Source organism: Nannobrachium achirus, assembly GCF_963921795.1.
Source record: "Nannobrachium achirus genome assembly, chromosome: 1".
In the NCBI taxonomy this organism is placed as follows: Eukaryota; Metazoa; Chordata; class Actinopteri; order Myctophiformes; family Myctophidae; genus Nannobrachium; species Nannobrachium achirus.
The window spans coordinates 2,768,666-2,789,421 of NC_137810.1; the positions used below are offsets into that span (position 1 = coordinate 2,768,666).

At 40.7% G+C, this 20,756-nt stretch overlaps 1 protein-coding gene across 1 annotated transcript in view; it reads left to right on the top strand.

Annotated features, from left to right (window-relative positions):
• Positions 1-18,299: 18,299 nt before the first annotated feature.
• Positions 18,300-20,756, top strand: part of LOC308290546 (small glutamine-rich tetratricopeptide repeat-containing protein alpha-like) — a 34,959-nt gene continuing 32,502 nt past the window's right edge. The window contains exons 1-2 of the mRNA XM_080732441.1: positions 18,300-18,391; positions 20,547-20,712. Of these exons, the coding sequence (XP_080588567.1) occupies positions 20,604-20,712 (109 nt within the window). The 5' untranslated portion in view covers positions 18,300-18,391; positions 20,547-20,603. The remainder of the gene's footprint in view (positions 18,392-20,546; positions 20,713-20,756) is intronic.

Below are 20,756 nucleotides of genomic sequence, written 5' to 3' on the forward strand. Positions count from 1 at the left end.
GGCAAGTGCTCTCCTGACCTTCAGATCCTGTTCAGTTGAGGCAGTCCAGGCCCCGAGGTACTTGAAGTCCTCCACACGCTCGAGCACAGTCCCGTCTGCAGTGGAAATGGTTTTGTCCTCCGTGTTCACAGTCATTACCTTCGTTTTCTTGGCATTGAGCCTGAGGCCGATCTTCTTGCACTCCTTTTCTACTGCCAATAGAAGCTCCCTTCCTTTCTCGACTGTGTCCGAGACCAAGGCAATGTCGTCTGCGTAGTCGAGGTCAGTGACCATGATGGGGTGTACTCTCCTCGACTGCCTTGGGACCAGTGTAAAGCCCAGAGCCTCCTCTCTGCCATTGATCGCAAGTCTCAGGGCGTGATCCATTGCAACCACGAACAGGAAGGGGGCCAGAGTGTCACCCTGTAGGACACCAGCCAGGATCTCGAATTCCTTGGTGTCACCGTCGCAGGTTTGGACCTTGGCTCGAGTCTGATTGTAGCTCGACTCAATCATCTGAACCATTTTGTCTGGAACTCCGTAGGCTCGAAGAATACCCATGAGCTTTCCCCGGTGGATGGTATCGAATGCCTTTTGGAAGTCAATGAAGGTGATCACTGCTGACAGGTTTCGCTCTCGTACCCCCTCCAGAATCCTCCTCAGAGCCAGTATCTGCCCGACTGTCGTTCGTTCCGGGCGGAAGCCGTTCTGCAAGTTTCTCAGTAGAGGGTCTAAGATGGGTCTGAGACGGTTGAGGATCATCCTGTTGGCGGTCTTGGCGACTTGTGAGCTCAGGCTGATGCCACGGTAGTTGTCAGTCTTTGTGAGGTCACCTGACTTAGGTACTGGAACAATGTTCATTGTGCGCCATAGCTCCGGCTGCTCTCCAGACATGTGTGCTTTGTTGATGAAATCTAGCACCACCTCGTCTATGGGCACATGTTTCAGGACCTCTGGTGTCACTCCATCCTCCCCACAGCTCTTGCCGCACTTTATCGAAGCCTTGGCCTTCTGGTACTCCTCCAGGGTGAATGGTCCATCTGGAATGAGAAGGTCATGGAAGACAGGGGCTATCACCTCGTCCTCATCCTCTGTCACAGGTGGTTTACCTAGGAGGGTTTTGAAGTGCTGGTACCATGCTTCAACCCGCTCATCATCAACCCGCTCATCATCATCTAACAGTAGAATAGTGACAACAAATCAATGGTCTGTACAATGAAACTTTAAACACTTTACCTCAAAGGTAAAAATGATAAAGTATTATATTTTTTAACGTCAATGCATTGGCTGTATTAAAATATAGGGGGGTTTATATAAAAATAATGATATAGAAAATTAAGAATGAGTGAAAAATTGTTCCACACAGAATAATGCACTTTAACACAACAATACAGAAAGATAAGAAATAATACTGGATGTAATGACATAAAACCAAAACACTAATGATCAAATAAGATGGATTGATTGATTGATTGATTGATTGATTGATTGATTGATTGATTGATATTCTTTAAGTCCTGGGACTTGTTTCCATTGTGGTCGTATTCAATGTGTTCAATTGATCAACATAGCATAAAAAGTTTATGTCATCAACAAAATGTACAAACACAATATTTACAAAATAGATGGGAAATGCAAAAAAACACACTTTCAAAGTCTTCTATTCTTTTCAAAAGGTATTTGCTGAGTCATAGAATGCATAAACACACTTAAAAGTATTTTGCTGAGTCATAGAATGCATAAACACACTTAAAAGTCTTTTGCTGAGTCATAGAATGCATAAACACACTTAAAAGTCTTTTGCTGAGTCATAGAATGCATAAACACACTTAAAAGTCTTTTGCTGAGTCATAGAATGCATTTAAGGTTTTTGCTGAGTCATAGAATGCATAAACACACTTAAAAGTATTTTGCTGAGTCATAGAATGCATAAACACACTTCAAAGTTCAAACCAACATGAGATGTGATCTCTGAGGAAGATCATCTTTACTCTTCAATAAGCATGGTTCTCAAAGTGCGGTCTGGGGACCACCAGGGGTCCTCCAGGGGGGTTCCAGGGGACCCCCAGCTAAATGACTTAATAAGAGTTGAATCACTTTAAAAGCTATATACAACAGCTGATCTACAAGCTCACAACCAGGCTGCAACTTGTGTGAACTTGTAAACAGGAAAATATTTTCAAAGTAAAATGTGGGATATTTTTTACATGAAGACCTTTAATAACCACTACTCCACATGTATTTCTATGGTGAATTTACCTTTTCCCCATGTGTCATATTGTGGACCAAGGTGTCATATTGTGGATCATACATGCAGGTACATGGAGACGCCCGGCAAAGCCTGATCCATGGTGGATTTGAACCCACAACCTATCCCAGCAAGCACGTCAGGACCTGGACCAATCAGTGACGTCTCCATTGTGTCCAGATCACAGCCCATATATGGGGATGATCTTGACGTCATTACCAGGACGTCATATGGACTTTTTTTATTTGACAGGATTATTGTTATTGTTTGTAATGTTAGTTGAAATATGAGCATATAAGGTTATATTCTGGGACATATCTAACTAGTTATGATATGTATCTGGCCTAGAATATCACCTGATTTCAACCAACATAAATCCTGTCAAACAAAAAAAGTCCATATGACATCCTGGTAATGACGTCAAGATCATCCCCATATATGGGCTGTGATCTGGCCCCAATGGAGACGTCACTGATTGGTCCAGGTCCTGACCGTGGAGACGTCACTGATTGGTCCAGGTCCTGAGCGTGCTCACTGGGATGCAGTGGTGTGCAGGGACTTTACCGCTGCACCAGCTGAGCTACCAAAACATTTTTTTAAAAGATATTTCAAAATATATTTTGTGAACGTTAATGACAAACAGATGATGTGGGCTTTGGGGGGTGATGTTCCACTTCCAGACTCTATGCAGCGTTCAGAGGTTGTTGAATCGTTGTCTGGCCCTGCGAGGATCATCTTTAAGGACCTGAAAACAAAGTTAAAGTATAAATGATCATCTAAGAGTTCATGCACTACAATGCAGTCTGGCATTGAATCTGCTGCTTCATATAGCATTTCATCTGCTGCTGTTCATTAAGTGTGGAATATGCAGCTTAAAGATCTATAAGACCATGCAGCTGATAAAACATCTTTACTAATGGCACAGATCTATAAAACATCTTTACTAATGACACAGATCTATAAAACATCTTTACTAATGGCACAGATCTATAAAACATCTTTACTAATGACACATATCTATAAAACATCTTTACTAATGGCACAGATCTATAAAACATCTTTACTAATGACACAGATCTATAAAACATCTTTCCTAATGGCACAGATCTATAAAACATCTTTACTAATGACACAGATCTATAAAACATCTTTACTAATGGCACAGATCTATACAACATCTTTACTAATGGCACAGATCTATAAAACATCTTTACTAATGGCACAGATCTATAAAACATCTTTCCTAATGGCACAGATCTATAAAACATCTTTCCTAATGGCACAGATCTATAAAACATCTTTACTAATGGCACAGATCTATAAAACATCTTTACTAATGGCACAGATCTCTCTGCTAAATGAACTCAAAATATGAAGAACTCTGAACAGCAGCTGCACTATGACATGATAACTTTAAACACTAAATAAAAAATACACTTTTTATAAAGTTTAGAATTACTGTACCATTTTCATAATCAGGGGATCCATTCAGCACTCCATAGTCGCTTGTGTCGCCTAAAGGTATGAATGAATAAATAGACAAATTATTATAATAATATTATTATTATTAAGTCAGAGGGGAAATAAACCCATCCTAACTGGAGGATTTAATGCACTTATTTTCTGCTATTCTTTGAGACAAATATCTGTGAATTTGACCAATAAGAACCTTTGTTTGCACCTTCAAAGGTACAAACAAGGGAATCATGTGACTGGAAAGAATACTTTTCCACTTCCTATAAAAAGGTTATGACAAAATAACTGTTTGACTCCACTGTGATGAAGATCTGTCAGTCCTGTAAACATGTAGGCTACCCATAGGCTGCATTCACACACTGATGTTAATCTACCCATAGGCTACATTCACACACTGATGTTAATCTACCCATAGGCTACATTCACACACTGATGTTAAGCTACCCATAGGCTACATTCACACACTGATGTTAATCTACCCATAGGCTACATTCACACACTGATGTTAAGCTACCCATAGGCTACATTCACACACTGATGTTAAGCTACCCATAGGCTACATTCACACACTGATGTTAATCTACCCATAGGCTGCATTCACACACTGATGTTAAGCTACCCATAGGCTACATTCACACACTGATGTTAAGTTACCCATAGGCTACATTCACACACTGGTGTTAAGCTACCCATAGGCTACATTCACACACTGATGTTAAGCTACCCATAGGCTACATTCACACACTGATGTTAAGCTACCCATAGGCTACATTCACACACTGATGTTAAGCTACCCATAGGCTACATTCACACACTGATGTGTTATGGATACATAAAGTGACAAGGCAGAATGGTGTTCCAAACCATTATGTAAATAATATCACCTTGAAAGTATCACTCAATATGTGAACATCAAATGGACCTGTATAGGTATCAATATCTGGTTTGACAGTCTGTTTGATTGTTATGGTTTAAAATACAACATATTGTTTTACTTAATAAGTCTTTTCATGAGGCTATAGGAATCATATCTTACTGTGGAACAATCACAATACATATTGCTTGCTGGATCAGTCCTCACACTGAACACAAGAGGGCAGTAGAGACCACAATACCTATCACAGATGAAGCCTTACTAAATGACTTAAAAATGAAACAACATCTTTACACCTACAGTATCTATCAGACCCATTACTAACTGTTAATAAATGCCTTAACAAATGAAACAACATCTTTACACCTATCTATCAGACTCATTATTATTGTTAATAAATGCCTTAACAAATGAAACAACATCTTTACACCTATCTATCAGACCCATTACTAACTGTTAATAAATGCCTTAACAAATGAAACAACATATTTACACCTACAGTATCTATCAGACTCATTATTAACTCTCCTGCAGTGTTACAGTCAAATCTGTCCCATTTACAACTTTCCTGTATCATAACGTTTGAGACGATATGAGACGGATCTGTAAATTAAACACAAATAAATACGTTGTATTACTATTATTATCAATATATAGTTTTTACCAATTAAAGGTTCCGGACGGGTGATTTTCTTACCTTAATCTGATGTTAATCCATCCATTAATCAGTGGTAGAAATTAAAACATTGTTTAAGTTAAAGTCTATTTATAGCCAGTTAGCTCTGACTGGAGAGGGTGGGATCCTGTCCTACAGTGCTGTGACTTAAACAAAATCAAAATGTTGATGTTAAAAGTAACAGTGATGAAGAGTATATACTGTACCGTTTCCATTGTCATCAGAGTTGTTGATAACTCCATAGACGCTTGCGTCGCCTATGAGGTTAAAAAAAGCATTTTAATGTGTCAATGTTTTTACAGTTAAGACATTAATTTTATTTAACAACATTTTAGTTATTTCCTTTTTCTTTTCATGAGATCTAAATTAATAGATTCAAATTGGAAACATAATTTATGTCCGACAGAAGAATTTGTGTCATCGATCAACGTGATTGGTTGAAATACTGACCGTGCTGCAGTGGGAGGTACACATCATCAGCTGCCCCACTCTGATTGGTGCTCTGGTGTGGAGCTGAGCCCTGATTGGTTGCCGTTGCCTGAGCCTGGACATGTCTGTAAGTAAAATATATTATATTAAGCAGAAAATGAGTATCAAACAATTGCTGTCATGTATTAACCACTTGAACCGAGCATGACATCTCCATTGTGTGTGTGTGTGTGTGTGCGTGTGTGTGTGTGTGTGTGTGTGTGTGTGTGTGTGTGTGTGTGACGGGGGGGGGGGGGGGGGGGGGGGGGGGGTAGATGTGTAGAAGAATAGATATAGAATAGATATAGATGGATTCTGCTCTCACCTGACACAACACAGATCTGTAAATACAAAGAGAAGAAAGACCACACATGCAGTAAGTTGAATATAATGTGTTACTCTAAAACTGCCATGTTATGTTTAGATATATGTAATGTAGTAGTGATCACCTTTACATGTTGTGTATCCGTATCGACACAGCAGGACCAGAAGGATGCTCACGCTCAGTAGAATCACAACCAGAACTCCTAAAACCACTCCAACATATAGAGAACTGAGCTGGGATACAGCAGGAGAAAGTGTTTCCACTGGAGCTGGAGTAGCAAACACTGCAAACAGAGGTTGTTATAAACTGTTTAAATCGTGTTGAATACTGATGTGCCAGAGGAACAGAGAAGCCATTTTGTGTTAATGATATTGACATAATGTTGATCTGATATGTTTCAGGAAAAAATTGACATAAACCTTCCTTTTATCAAACTATATTCTTGAGATTGATTAAATTGATTGATTAATCCCCCACTCATCATCTCAATACTACATGAGTGTTAAGGCCTTACTGTTTCTGACCACCCAACGTGCAGCTTGATGAACTCTAACTCTGGGTTATGCTTTTCAGAAAGTGTGAGTGACGTCATTTTGTAGTTGAAGCAGACCTTTCTGGTGGTCAGAGACAGTATGGACAGACCTTGAACCTTAAGTAGGCTTCATTCTGACTGTAAGCCCAACATTAAAACCAGAGTCATAGTAAGTAGAATGACATGGACTCACACTAATAGTGTTTATATTGATAACAGAGTCATAGTAAGTAGAACTAATAGTGTTTATATTGATAACAGAGTCATAGTAAGTAGAACTAATAGTGTTTATATTGATAACAGAGTCATAGTAAGTAGAACTAATAGTGTTTATATTGATAACAGAGTCATAGTAAGCAGAACTAATAGTGTTTATATTGATAACAGAGTCATAGTAAGTAGAACTAATAGTGTTTATATTGATAACAGAGTCATAGTAAGTAGAACTAATAGTGTTTATATTGATAACAGAGTCATAGTAAGTAGAACTAATAGTGTTTATATTGATAACAGAGTCATAGTAAGTAGAACTAATAGTGTTTATATTGATAACAGAGTCATAGTAAGTAGAACTAATAGTGTTTATATTGATAACAGAGTCATAGTAAGTAGAACTAATAGTGTTTATATTGATAACAGAGTCATAGTAAGTAGAACTAATAGTGTTTATATTGATAACAGAGTCATAGTAAGTAGAACTAATAGTGTTTATATTGATAACAGTGTCATAGTAAGTAGAACTAATAGTGTTTATATTGATAACAGAGTCATAGTAAGTAGAACTAATAGTGTTTATATTGATAACAGAGTCATAGTAAGTAGAACTAATAGTGTTTATATTGATAACAGAGTCATAGTAAGTAGAACTAATAGTGTTTATATTGATAACAGAGTCATAGTAAGTAGAACTAATAGTGTTTATATTGATAACAGAGTCATAGTAAGTAGAACTAATAGTGTTTATATTGATAACAGAGTCATAGTAAGTAGAACTAATAGTGTTTATATTGATAACAGAGTCATAGTAAGTAGAACTAATAGTGTTTATATTGATAACAGAGTCATAGTAAGTAGAACTAATAGTGTTTATATTGATAACAGAGTCATAGTAAGTAGAACTAATAGTGTTTATATTGATAACAGAGTCATAGTAAGTAGAACTAATAGTGTTTGTATAACAGAGTCATAGTAAGTAGAACTAATAGTGTTTGTATAACAGAGTCATAGTAAGTAGAACTAATAGTGTTGATAACAGTCATAGTAAGTAGAACTAATAGTGTTTATATTGTACTCACAGACTAGAAGGCAGATCCATGTCAACTCCATCCTGGGTTGTTGCTAAAAGAGCAACAAACTGACGGACTGACCGAAGCAGTAATGTGGTAGTTTTAACAGAGCTACAGAGAGACAGAGCACCTGCTGCTGCTGTTCTTGTGGTGAGGAGGAGGATGGTAGCCTACTGTGAAGGAAGTGGTACGCTGACTGATGCAGCTATTTCCTGTTGACTGCAGGGTGTTATGGTTAACTGACTGACTGACTGACTGGTTGACAGTAGGCTATCAGCTATCATACTGTAGATGCATCCATGTCGGAACAGAATGTGTTCTAAAGTCCTACACTTGTGAGGACAAAATGATCTCTGACAGATACTGAAGCTGATGAGGTCGGCAAAATAGCGCTCTTTCAAACGACCATCATTTCGACCGGAGGGTTAGCGACTCACTCAGAATCTCTACAGTCATGTCATCAACATGATGACATGGGCTGGAGCCAGGCAACATTAGGGAGTCTTACTGGTAGTAAAGTAGGTTATTGTATTGTAAAGTGTTTTGATGACTTTTGAATGAGGAATGGTCTTTTCCTTTCTCTTACTTTTTCTTTTTAAAGGTGAAACACCATGCGTTTAAAAAGTATTTATGTCATATTGTTTATGTCCCAAAAACGTTTTTCAAAAGGTTTGAGGCTAAATTACCACTCCTGAATAGAGAGCCTCTCTCATTTTTGAACGGCTCTCAGAGCATTTTCAGCTGCAGTACCACCTTTGGCCTGAACTGCGCCACCCCCCCCCCCCCCAAAAAAAAATTAAAAAAAAAAAAAAAAAAAAAAAAAGATCTTCAAAAACGGCCGTCGCTGACGTCAGCGACGGCAGCAAATCTGGACAGCCTGTTTTGAGAACCCGTGGGATGCTTTTAACCTCCACCTTCCCAATCCCAAAACCAGAGAAAGACACAACGGTCAGAAATGGGACTTTGTGAAGATAGAAGGTGCTAGTGGGACCCCCAAAAAAGGTTTTAAAATAGGAAAAGTGAAATTTCATGGTGTATCACCTTTAAAAACCTTGAAACCTTGAAACCTTGAAAAACGAAAGTGCTGCAAAAAGCTTAGAAAAAAATACAACCATGACCTCAAAATCCACATTGAGCATCTTACTGCTCAATGCAAGAAACTTAGAAACCAGACAACCGCCCTAGTTAGATCCGCCAAAAAAAACTACATCGACGACAAAATCGAGGAATACAAAAACAAACCACGAGACCTATGGAAGTTGCTTAACAACCAATTAGGCTTAAAATCAAAAACCATATGCCACAACATAAACATCAAAACGGACGCCGCTCTCATTTCTGACAAAGGAGAAGTGGCTACCCATCTTAACAAAACCTTTACCACCACAGCCCGTTCACTGGTCGAAAGACTGGTCGCCCCATCTGGGCGGTATGGTGAAGAATTTGTTAAAAAATTCTACAAAAAACTGGGCGTCAGAAAAGACAGCTTTAAACTTTCCACAGTGACAACTGATGAAGTGTTTAAAAAATTGAGCGCCCTACCTCAGCACAAGGCCACTGGCCTTGATAAAATCCCAGCTAGATTTCTCAGAGATTCAGCCGCCACCATTGCTCCAATCATTACCCACATAATTAACCTTTCCATCAAACAGGGTCATGTCCCCCAGGACTTCAAACTAGCAAAAGTAACCCCCCTGCACAAAAAAGGTAGCAAACTAGACCCTGGAAACTACCGCCCCGTTTCCATTCTTAGCTCCATATCCAAAGTCATGGAGAAAATAGTCTACGAACAGATTGCAAGTTATCTCGATGAGAATAATCTGATTTACGAGTTCCAATCTGGATTCAGAAAATCCCATTCCACTGACACATGCCTTCTCTATTTGACTGACCAAATCAAACGCGAAGCGGATCAGGGCAAATATAGTGGCATGGTCATGATGGACCTCCAGAAGGCATTTGACACCGTGGATCATGCTATTCTGATTGAGAAACTAAAAGCCATCTGTCTTGACAGCGCAGCAGTGAGCTGGATGCAATCTTACCTGCTGGGGAGGGAACAGGTGGTGGAGATTAACGGAACCCTGTCCCCCCCCCCTCCCAGTAAGCTGTGGTGTTCCTCAAGGTAGCATACTGGGACCTCTGTTGTTCCTAATATACGTGAACGACATGGCATCTGCTTGCGACTGCAACCTGTTCCTGTTCGCGGATGACTCGGCTCTCCTAGTCTCGGGCAAGGACCACTTGCAGGTTGAAAAGACACTTAACTCTGAACTGAGTAAGATCTGCACATGGCTTAACGACAACAAATTATCAATTCACCTGGGAAAAACCGAGTCCATCCTCTTTGGATCAAATCATAATCTCAAAAAGGTAGATGACTTCACAATCAAAGTGGGTGACAAGGTCATAACACGAAAAAACAAAATCTCTTACTTAGGATGTATCCTTGAAGCTAATCTTTCCAGCGAAAAGATGACTTCAAAAGTAATAAAAAAAATCAACCAACGAACTCGTTTCCTACAGAGGATCGCCCCAATGGTCAACTTCAACACACTGAAGACCATAGCTGGTGCAATAATCCAGCCCCTCTTTGACTACGGAGTCCACGTATGGTATCGTGACGCCCCACAAGCCCTTAAAACTAAACTCCAAACAGCCCAAAATAAACTAATTAGGGTCCTGCTTAACCTTCCCTATCAGACTCACCTCACCGCTACTCACCAGTTAAGAGTAGGGTGGCTCAGAGTAGATGACAGAGTACAGCAACTTGCAATGGGCCTGGTGTACAAGATACACCACACCACTATGATACCCAAGTACCTGTCAAAATACTTTATAAACGTTAAGGATGTCCATAATTACAACACCAGAGGCAGTGCCACAGATCACGTTCAACCCAGAGTCAACTCAAAGAAAGGGTCGAACTCGTTCTTCTGCTACACCACAAAAATGTGGAATGCCTTACCGAAGGCCATAAAGGAGTGTGGATCACTAGCATCCTTTAAAAATGCCCTGAAAAACCACTTACAGGCAGCAGCCGTTCGCAACTGGTAAAAAACCTAGCCCAACCCTACCCTCCCTGCCCCTTCCTTGTATATACTGTACATACTGATTGTTTAGACTTACTGTTACCTGCCCCTTCCTTGTATATATTGTATATACTGTACTTACTGATTGTATAGACCTACTGTTTTCTTTTTTTCTTTACATATCTACTGCATAGTACTGTGTTCTATTTGTCTGTCATTCAATGTTATATGAGATACTTTAATGGTTTCCTGTTGAAATAAGCTTAGTCTTTTCATGGATCTCCTTTTAGTAGACCTTGTACCAGTGAACTGTACCGTCATGAATCTGTACATTTTCCTATGCAAACTTCTAATAAAGCCTTCAATCAATCAATCAATCAATCAATATTAAGGCTTTAAAAAGGTTTTGAAAGTCCTTAGATTGACACTTCACTGTCATCTATATGGCAGGGGTTCCCAAACTTTTTTTCTCAGGGCAGTGAGGGCACCCCATAGTCTATTTTTTCTTCTTCATCCGAGGCACCCCTACAATTTTCACTCCCATATATTTATAGCATATCGTCGTGGAAAACCTTGTATGTCCAAAACCGTCAGTTTTGTATTTATCATCTAAAAAATTTACTAAACTGGTGAAAACAGCAGATCTACAAGCACACAACTCTGTCGGCGTTGTGTGCCTGACACTGACAGTGACGATAATTTAGTGGTTATGATGCGAGGAAAACATTGAGATAATAGCCATTTCGGTTAGAACTCTGTACTAACTTTGTACTTAGTTTAAAGTTAAAGGGATATTCCACTTTCAAAAAACTTTTGGTCATTGTATGGTCTAATCAGGCTTGTATGAACACCCTGAACAGTTTTTAATTTTCTTCATTCAGTATTTAGATATTTGATGTAAATGTTACCAGGCCCAACACGCCCAGGCCCTCTCCACATACACACCCATTGTAACTTCAAACTCCATTTTAACCATGATAGATTCATTAAAAACACCCATTATTTTTCTGGTGACTCATACTACCCTCCTAATACGTGAGCAGACCGTGTTTTTTCAATAACTTTTTTCATTTATTTTTTATTGCGACCGTAGGTCGCATTTACTACCAAAACCTCCACGGGCTGTCCGTGCGTCAGTCCGTCAGTCAGTCAGTCCGTCAGTCACACGTCACACGTCACACTCTTGCCCTGCTCATATCTCCGCAACCGTTGCCCCCATCCATGCCAAATTTTGCACACACACTCCTTACCTGCCAAACTACAACCTCCAAGGACCCCCGGAGCTCCAGGGACCCCCAGGTCCCTGGGGGACCCCCAGATGTAAAAAATGACCAAATGTGCTAAACTGACCAAATGACCACCCAACGGGGCTGCTCACGGGGACTTCCCGGGGACCACCGACTCCTGGTGCTCCAGAACGGATGCAAAAGTGGTGGCGCCCCCAGTGGAGGACCCCCTACACTGCAGCTCACATAAAATGCCGTAACTCCGGCTAGGAGCGACCGGGACAGCCGGGGCCGGTACCTATTCGTCCGCCTTGGCGGCGCGGAGACCCCACCCCTCATTTCTCACATGGCCCTCTTCTAGCGCCACCATGAGGCCGATTCTTGCAAAACACATTTTTGGACACTGCTCCTAAAATGTTTGCCCTAAAATCACGCAAATCGGTACACAGTATGTCTACACTGATCCCATCGACATGAATCTGTCCCATATAGCGCCACCTCCAGGCCGATTTTTAAAAAGAAATTTTTGGACACTGCTCCTACAGATTTTGCCCTAAAATCACGAAAATCACTACACAGTATGTCTACACTCATGTCATCAACATGGATCAGGAAGATTTTGGAAAAACTAATTTTTGCCCTATTTGTGGAGATAAGTGACCTATGGTCACTTATCTCCCGATTAGGGAGTCTTACTGGTATATTTTTATTGTATTCAATTTTTTCCATTTTCCCCAAAAAATTATTAAAAATACATGAAAAACGTTATGGAAAAATCACAGCCTGCGCACGTATTAGGAGGGTAGTATGAGTCACCAGAAAAAATAATGGGTGTTTTTAATTAATCTATCATGGTTAAAATGGAGTTTTAAGTTACAATGAGTGTGTGTGGGGAGAGACCCTGAGCCTGGAGGGCCAGATAACATTTACATCAAATAACTAAATACTGAATGAAGAAAATTAAAAACTGTTCAGGGTGTTCATACAAGCCTGATTAGACCATACAATGACAAAAAGTTTTTTGAAAGTGGAATATCCCTTTAAGTTTAAAATTACACTAAATTTTAAATAGGCTAGTGTCCAAATAAATTATCAAATGATCTCGCGACACCCCTGGAATGCCGCCACGGCTCCCCAGGGTGCCCCGTTACCCACTTTGAAAACCCCTGGTCTAGGGACCCGGGTATGGGGGGCTCTCTCCATTCCGACTTGTCGCCACTCCGACAGTGACTTCTTATTGTCGGAGTGGCAACACTTCCGTAGAGGTTAAAGGGGAATACCACCCATTTTCAATATTGAAATATGTCCGCCATTTTAACATACCTCCGTACTCCCACCTGCCATTCGTCTCCATAGACTTCCATGTAATTGGGTGTGCACGGATCATGCACACCCATGCCTAGATAATGCACCACGTGTGTTCACATTGCTCACAGCTTTCAAACAAAAAAATCCGAATGGAAATCCGTTCAGGCATTCATGAGATAACAGCCACTATGTTTAACAAAGATGGCTGCCAAAATGGCTGCCATGCTTGAAAGATGGGGTTGCTATGGGGGTTAAACATGCAATTTCGCGATTGCTATCATGCCTACTCCATTTTTGGGGGTCAAAAAAAAAAATTGAAAAAAAAAATGTTTGAATTTTTTTTTTTCTTTTTTTTAATTCTCGGGACTATCGGGCCTGGCGGGGAAAGACATTGGAATAATCTCGGGACTATCGGGCCTGGCAGGGAATGAGTTAATATACCTTAGAGGAGTTGTGTGGAAATAAAAAAAAGGTTCCCCCCCTTCTGTGTTGCCTGGAACTGGAGGATTGATTTTGGGGTTTGTATTGTAAAGTATGTGTGATGTCATCAAGTTGTACTTTACAATACAAAACCCCAAATCAATCCTCCAGTTCTAGGCAACACAGAAGAGGGGGAACCTTTTTTTCTATTTCCACACAACTCCTCTAGGTAGGCTATATTAATGACATAGTTCAATATTGAAAATGGGTGGTGTTCCCCTTTAAGGTAATAGGGATCGGGACATGTCAGAATGGAGAGATGCACTATATATACTCTATGGTCCCGACCCTACAGCCTACACCACGTGTTCAGGAATCAACATAACTATTACATTAAAATAAAAAGTTGAAACGTTATATTAGATAAATTATTAAAGATAAATATGGATCTATAAATCCATAGTTAAAATAAAACACAGAGACCAAAGGACTATATCTTTTAGATTGCTGTATTTAGAGAGGGTCAGACAAGGAGACAAACAGTGAGCGTACCATAGGGGCAGCTTGATAATTCTCTCTCTCCTCCAAGATGGAGGAGAACAGTATATAAAGAGTACAGTTTATGACAGTAAGACTCGTGGGACTCATTCATTTGTTCCCAGATCATAACAAGGAAGTAACAGGAAGAAAGTGACACGTAGTGTTGGTAATTTTCCACCACTAGTGACATACAGTATATCATGATTTCGTAGTCAGGGCAACCAAAGTTACTATGACCTGTAATCAGTTTAGCCTGAACCTACAGTATCCGACCAAAATGTGGTCTCTATACTGTAAGTTCAGTTCATATCATTGCGACCGTAGGTCGCATTTACTACCAAAACCTCCACGGGCTGTCTGTGCGTCAGTCCGTCAGTCAGTCAGTCCGTCAGTCACACGTCACACGTCACACTCTTGCCCTGCTCATATCTCCGCAACCGTTGCCCCCATCCATGCCAAATTTGGCACACACACTCCTTACCTGCCAAACTACAACCTCCAAGGACCCCCGGAGCTCCAGGGACCCCCAGGTCCCTGGGGGACCCCCAGATGTAAAAAATGACCAAATGTGCTAAACTGACCAAATGACCACCCAACGGGGCTGCTCACGGGGACTTCCCGGGGACCACCGACTCCTGGTGCTCCAGAACGGATGCAAAAGTGGTGGCGCCCCCAGTGGAGGACCCCCTACACTGCAGCTCACATAAAATGCCGTAACTCCGGCTAGGAGCGACCGGGACAGCCGGTCATGAATCTGTCCCATATAGCGCCACCTCCAGGCCGATTTTTAAAAAGACATTTTTGGACACTGCTCCTACAGATTTTGCCCTAAAATCACTACACAGTATGTCTACACTCATGTCATCAACATGGATCAGGAAGATTTTGGAAAAACTAATCTTTGCCCTATTTGTGGAGATAAGTGACCTACGGTCGCTTATCTCCCGATTAGGGAGTCTTACTGGTATATATTATATGGTCATATGTGCCTCATACACAAACCATGAATTATGTATCATAATTCTTATCTTATCACGTTATTTGAAGCAGCGGCGGGAACATAGGGGGCGCGTGAGTGCTTGAGCGTACTGTTATGAGAGCCCATTGATTCTCAGTCGTTCGCCCCAAACTGGCCAAACTGCATTCCTGGCACTCGGCCGATATCACACGTCGGCTTTGTCCCTTTCGAGGGCGTCACCCAGCGTCATAGCCCGCCTCCACATCCTGGCTGTATGTCTACTCTGTGTGATGTAGCCATGTAGCTCTACAGTATTCTACCCCCACCTCCAAAATAATAAAAAAAAAATCTCAACTGAACTGTTCTTATGCCTCATTCACATAGGGAGCAGCAAAGCTAAAGTTTTGCTTGCTTGGTCAATGTTATCTCAATGGAAACCAGCTTTAAAGATACAGGAGATACACAGAACAAAGCTTTGAAAGCTTTAAAGCTGGTTTCCATTGAGATAACATTGACCAAGCAAGCTAAACTTTAGCTTTGCTGCTCCCTATGTGAATGAGGCATTATAGTATTTTATCATGCCAGTAAAGCTCCTTTGAATTACATATAATTGATGTAGCCTAAAGCCTATTTGATTGATTGAAGGCTTTATTAGAAGTTTGCATAGGAAAATGTACAGTTTCATGACGGTACAGTTCACTGGTACAAGGTCTACTAAAATGAGATCCTGAAAAGACTAAGCTTATTTCAACAGGAAACCATTAAAGTATATCATATAACATTGAATGACACAGACGAATAGAACACAGTACTATGCAGTAGATATGTAAAGAAAAGAAAATGAGAGAGAAAAAATATATAATAAAAGAGAAAACAGTAAGTCTAAACAATCAGTAAGTATATACAAAGAAGGGGAAGGGGAAATTAAGTCACCCAGTTAAGGTTACAGGACAGTAAGAAAAATAAAAAGGACTGTTGTGTACAGCCGAGTGTCGAGAACAGTTTGAAAAAAAAAAAAACACAACACAACAAAGAATAGTAGTGCTTAACGTTTCTATAATGGATTGCAATTTTAAGTGACTTTTCTAAGCATATTGCAAACTCAAAGAACTTACAATGGTCCATTCATCCAAACATTAGGAACTACTTATCAACACAGTGCCAAAAAAATATAAATACACAAATATACAGTAGGTCTATACAGTATAGACCTAAAGCCTAGCTTTTCCTTTTTGTAGGCTTTTTATGTTATACCAATACTTTTGGACTTTTACTCAAGTAAGCATGCCAGCATTTTTAATTCAGGACTTATATTTGTAACAGAGTATTTCTATATTGTAGTGATAGGCCTACTAACTAAAGTGATACTAAATAAAACTTTTTCCCCCCACTGATCAGCAAAGCAAACTAGCGTCCAATCCTGTGCCGAGGTGCCCTTGTCCTTTAGAAATGCTAACGCAAACGCATGATGCAATTCTATGGAGACGACTTTGATGAAGCCAGGCTGACACTGCATCGTGACGTTTGCCTGGAGATGGCAAAGACCCAAGGACATCGCCTGTCTACCTTCAATGATGTCGTCAACTTTTTGAAGGGTGACCAGGGAGGCACCAGGAGAGGTGTTTGTGAAGAACTCACAAGACTGGTGAAACAAGCACTGACTATCCCTGTGACATCATGCAGCTCAGAAAGGTCATTTTCTGGCCTACGGAGACTGAAAACCTATCTGCGATCCACAATGGGGCAAGGAAGACTCAATCACCTTGCTCTGTTAGACTGTTACAGTGATTTGGCAAGGAAGATTGACCTGGATGTCATAGCCAATGACTTCATCTCAAGAGGAGCCCAGAGGAGAAACACATTCCTGATAAATAAATGGTAGGTACTAAAAAACTAAAAAATACTGTACTGCATGATGCAAGGTTTACTATAATAGGCTAATTGTAATTTACTGTAGCAATATTGTTGTCAATGTCATGGTTGTAATACTTTTTTTTTTATTCCCCTCTCCCCCTTTTCATTTATAGAGATCCATGATGGCCAAGCAGCACTGCAGCAGGCACAGTGAAGGTGACAGACCGCGATCAGGGAGGGAGAGATGTTTCATCCACATTTTTTTTGACAATATTTATTAGGTTTTTTTTTCTCTTTTTCTTTTTACACAGAAAATATTACATAAAAAAAAAAAACATGTTCCTCCACAATTAAAATAGACAAAGATCTTGGGAAAAAAAGGTCTGTTTCTGCTTGTAGCATGTTAATGTAGGTGCAATATCATGCATTAATTACTGTGTTAAGATGTTGAAACACACTGATTGCTGAAAAGTCATGATTGCTCGTGTGTCATAAAAAATTCCTACAGTGCATTCATTTTATGACATCGTTATCGTACCACTGTACTATTGGCAAACTGTAAATAAAGTACTCAATGATGGAAAAAAAAATGCCTTTTCTTTTGCTGACATGAAATGGGATATTTTGATACCAATACGTTTGTACATTTACAGTTACTCAAGTATAGGCCTGTCTGCATTTTTAATTCAGGCTGCTCTGTTTCATTGGTTTTCAATTAAATTCAAAGGAGCTTTATTGGCATGATACCAAAGTGTCACAAAACTGCTGAAAATGGGGAACATATTAGCGTTGTGGGTTTTCAGTGCCCTCTAGTGGCCAAACATAGCAATGGTCATTATCATTTTGTCTAAGCGGCTGGCCGAGCAGGCAGGCAGGCGGGCGGGGGCGGGGGCGGGGGGGGGAGGGGGGGGGGGCGGGGCGGGGTCAAAAACGAGCACCCATTTGAATATTGAAACGTCACCGCCCCTGATTTGAAGGTCATAATGATGACATGAATGTCATGTCTATCTATCTTCCATCCAGTGTTCCACGGACCACCTGTTGAGAAACAGCGCATGCCATGTACGTGACGCTTGGTGATGACGTCACTGCCGCATCCTTGTGGCACTACGTTGAGTTCACCACAGAGAAGCTGCAGGAACAGCAGGCTAACAGGCTAACAGGCTAACAGCTCAGAGAACAGCTGCTGGTAGGATCAAACTGTGTGTTTACTGTGTTTACATTCTGTCTTCTGTTCCCTAAAGACACTAATTAATACGAGAACTAATTAATAAATGACTTATTAACTAGCTAACATCCATGGGCAGAGAGGGCATGGGGTGTTAGCTACACAGCTAGCCACCGGCTAGCAGGATGCTAACTGAAGCCCTTTGTTGGCAATGGGCAGCAGCGGCTAACTTTAGCTTAGCTTAGCTTAGCTTAGCTTAGCCTTTAGCCTGGAGTGGGAATGAGTCAAGTTCGCCTCCTCCAGACTCTACTTTGATAAGACATTATGTTTTATATAAAGTGATAAAAGTGACATTTATGTTGTTTTAGAGGTCTTATTCAAATGGAGAGGTGATTAAATGAAGTGTGTCTGTATTTATAACAATAACATTAATACAGCATTAAGCTGTTATGTTGCTAGAATGTTCCATAGTGCTGGAATAACTGGATTTGTTTCACTTTTAAGCCAGTTAGATCTCAAACTGTTTCATGCCATGTTTCAGATGGGGGGCCGCGGACCCCCATCTGTGTGCCAGCCAGGAAGGGACCCCCCCAGAACAGAGCAACACACATAATTATTCAAAGGATTTCGAATACTTTCAAGATTTTTTCAAAGATATTCAATAATAGCAGATAGTGCAGCACGAATTGACACCCTGTGAGCTTGTACATCTATTTATGAACAGCCAGTGTATTGAATATGGATACAGTGGTTAAAATGATTGTTATTATGATGTATTTACACGTTTTGCTGGGAACCCCCCCTCAAGGACCCCTGGGGGTCCCCGGACCACTAATTACCACAGCTAGGGACCGACTACTATTATTCATCCAATGAAAAATCAGAAGCCATTTATCAGTGCATGATGTTTCATTACTTCCTGTTTCACAAGTTTATTCTGTAGTCTGTGATTGATTGATTGATTGATTGATTGAAGACTTTATTGTCAGTTTGCATAGGAAAAGGTACAGTTTCATGACGGTACAGTAAACTGGTACAAGGTCTACTAAAAGGAGATCCTAGAAAAGACTAAGCTTATTTCCACAGGAAACCATTAAAGTATCTCATATAAATCTGTAGGATTTCTCTTTCCTGATTGGATGACATTGGTATCCCGATCAGATTATTTCCCCCAGTTGTGAGTCTTATGACTGTGTGTGTGTGTGTGTGTGTGTGTGTGTGTGTGTGTGTGTATGTGTGTGTGTGTGTGTGTGTGTGTGTGTGTGTGTGTGTGTGTGTGGGAGAGAGAGAGAGACTGTGTGTGTGTGTGTGTGTGTGTGTGTGTGTGTGTGTGTGTGTGTGTGTGTGTGTGTGTGGCTGTGCTTACATCATGCTTGCTAACCAGTCAGTGATTCATGTGAGTGATGTCACCACCTTCAATAGCTGGTGATGTTAATTACATTTGTGGGATTATTTTGTCACTTTATATTTGCACATAATGACATGAAATGTGTCCTCTAGTGCATTTTCAAACTAATATTTATTAAACCTGCACCCCCCACACACGGACACTGTCACATTTTCAAAAGTAGCAACAAAAGTAGCAACAATAGGCTGATCTACAAGCTCACACCGCGTCGCATCGTGGCACACAGTGAGCTTGTAGATAGATCGGCATTTTTTGCTACTTTTGTGTGACAGTGAGCATTGTGACAACGCTGACTCACCTGCCACCTGCCCTACCCTAATTACACACCTCATACGTTCGTTCATATTGGCCATTTTTTATATTTCCCCCTTTAATCCCAGGCCCTGGGTATCCCGATACCCCCAACTTTGATTGGCTCCCACAAAGTATGTCAAGGGAGTTGGGTTTGACAAAGTTCAGAGGTGATAGTAGACAGACACATTTATGAACACATTTGTGAAGAAAACTAGTGATTTAGATTTAGTTCCCAGATTGGTCTAGCAATAGGCTTAACTTTCCCTAACAAGTCCTACTCCTCCCGTCCAACACTCCCTGCTGACAGGTTCGCCCATCCTTGAGAATCACTGACGTCTGTGTGTGTGTGTGTGTGTGTGTGTGTGTGTGTGTGTGTGTGTGTGTGTGTGTGTGTGTGTGTGTGTGTGTGTGTGTGTGTGTGTGTGTGTGTGTGTGTGTGTGTGTGTGTGTGTGTGTGTGTGTGTGTGTGTACAGGGTCTCCCTCCTCACACACACAGAGGTACCATCCTCCTCCTCTCCTCCTTCGTCGCCATGACAACGCAACACGACACAAAGAGGCTGGCCGTCTCCATCATCCAGTTCCTCCACGACCAGCTGCATTCTGGGAAACTGAGTTCAGACGCCCAGGAGAGTCTAGAAGGTGAGCTGTGAATAACTTGTCTCGGTGGTTCAAAACACACTGAC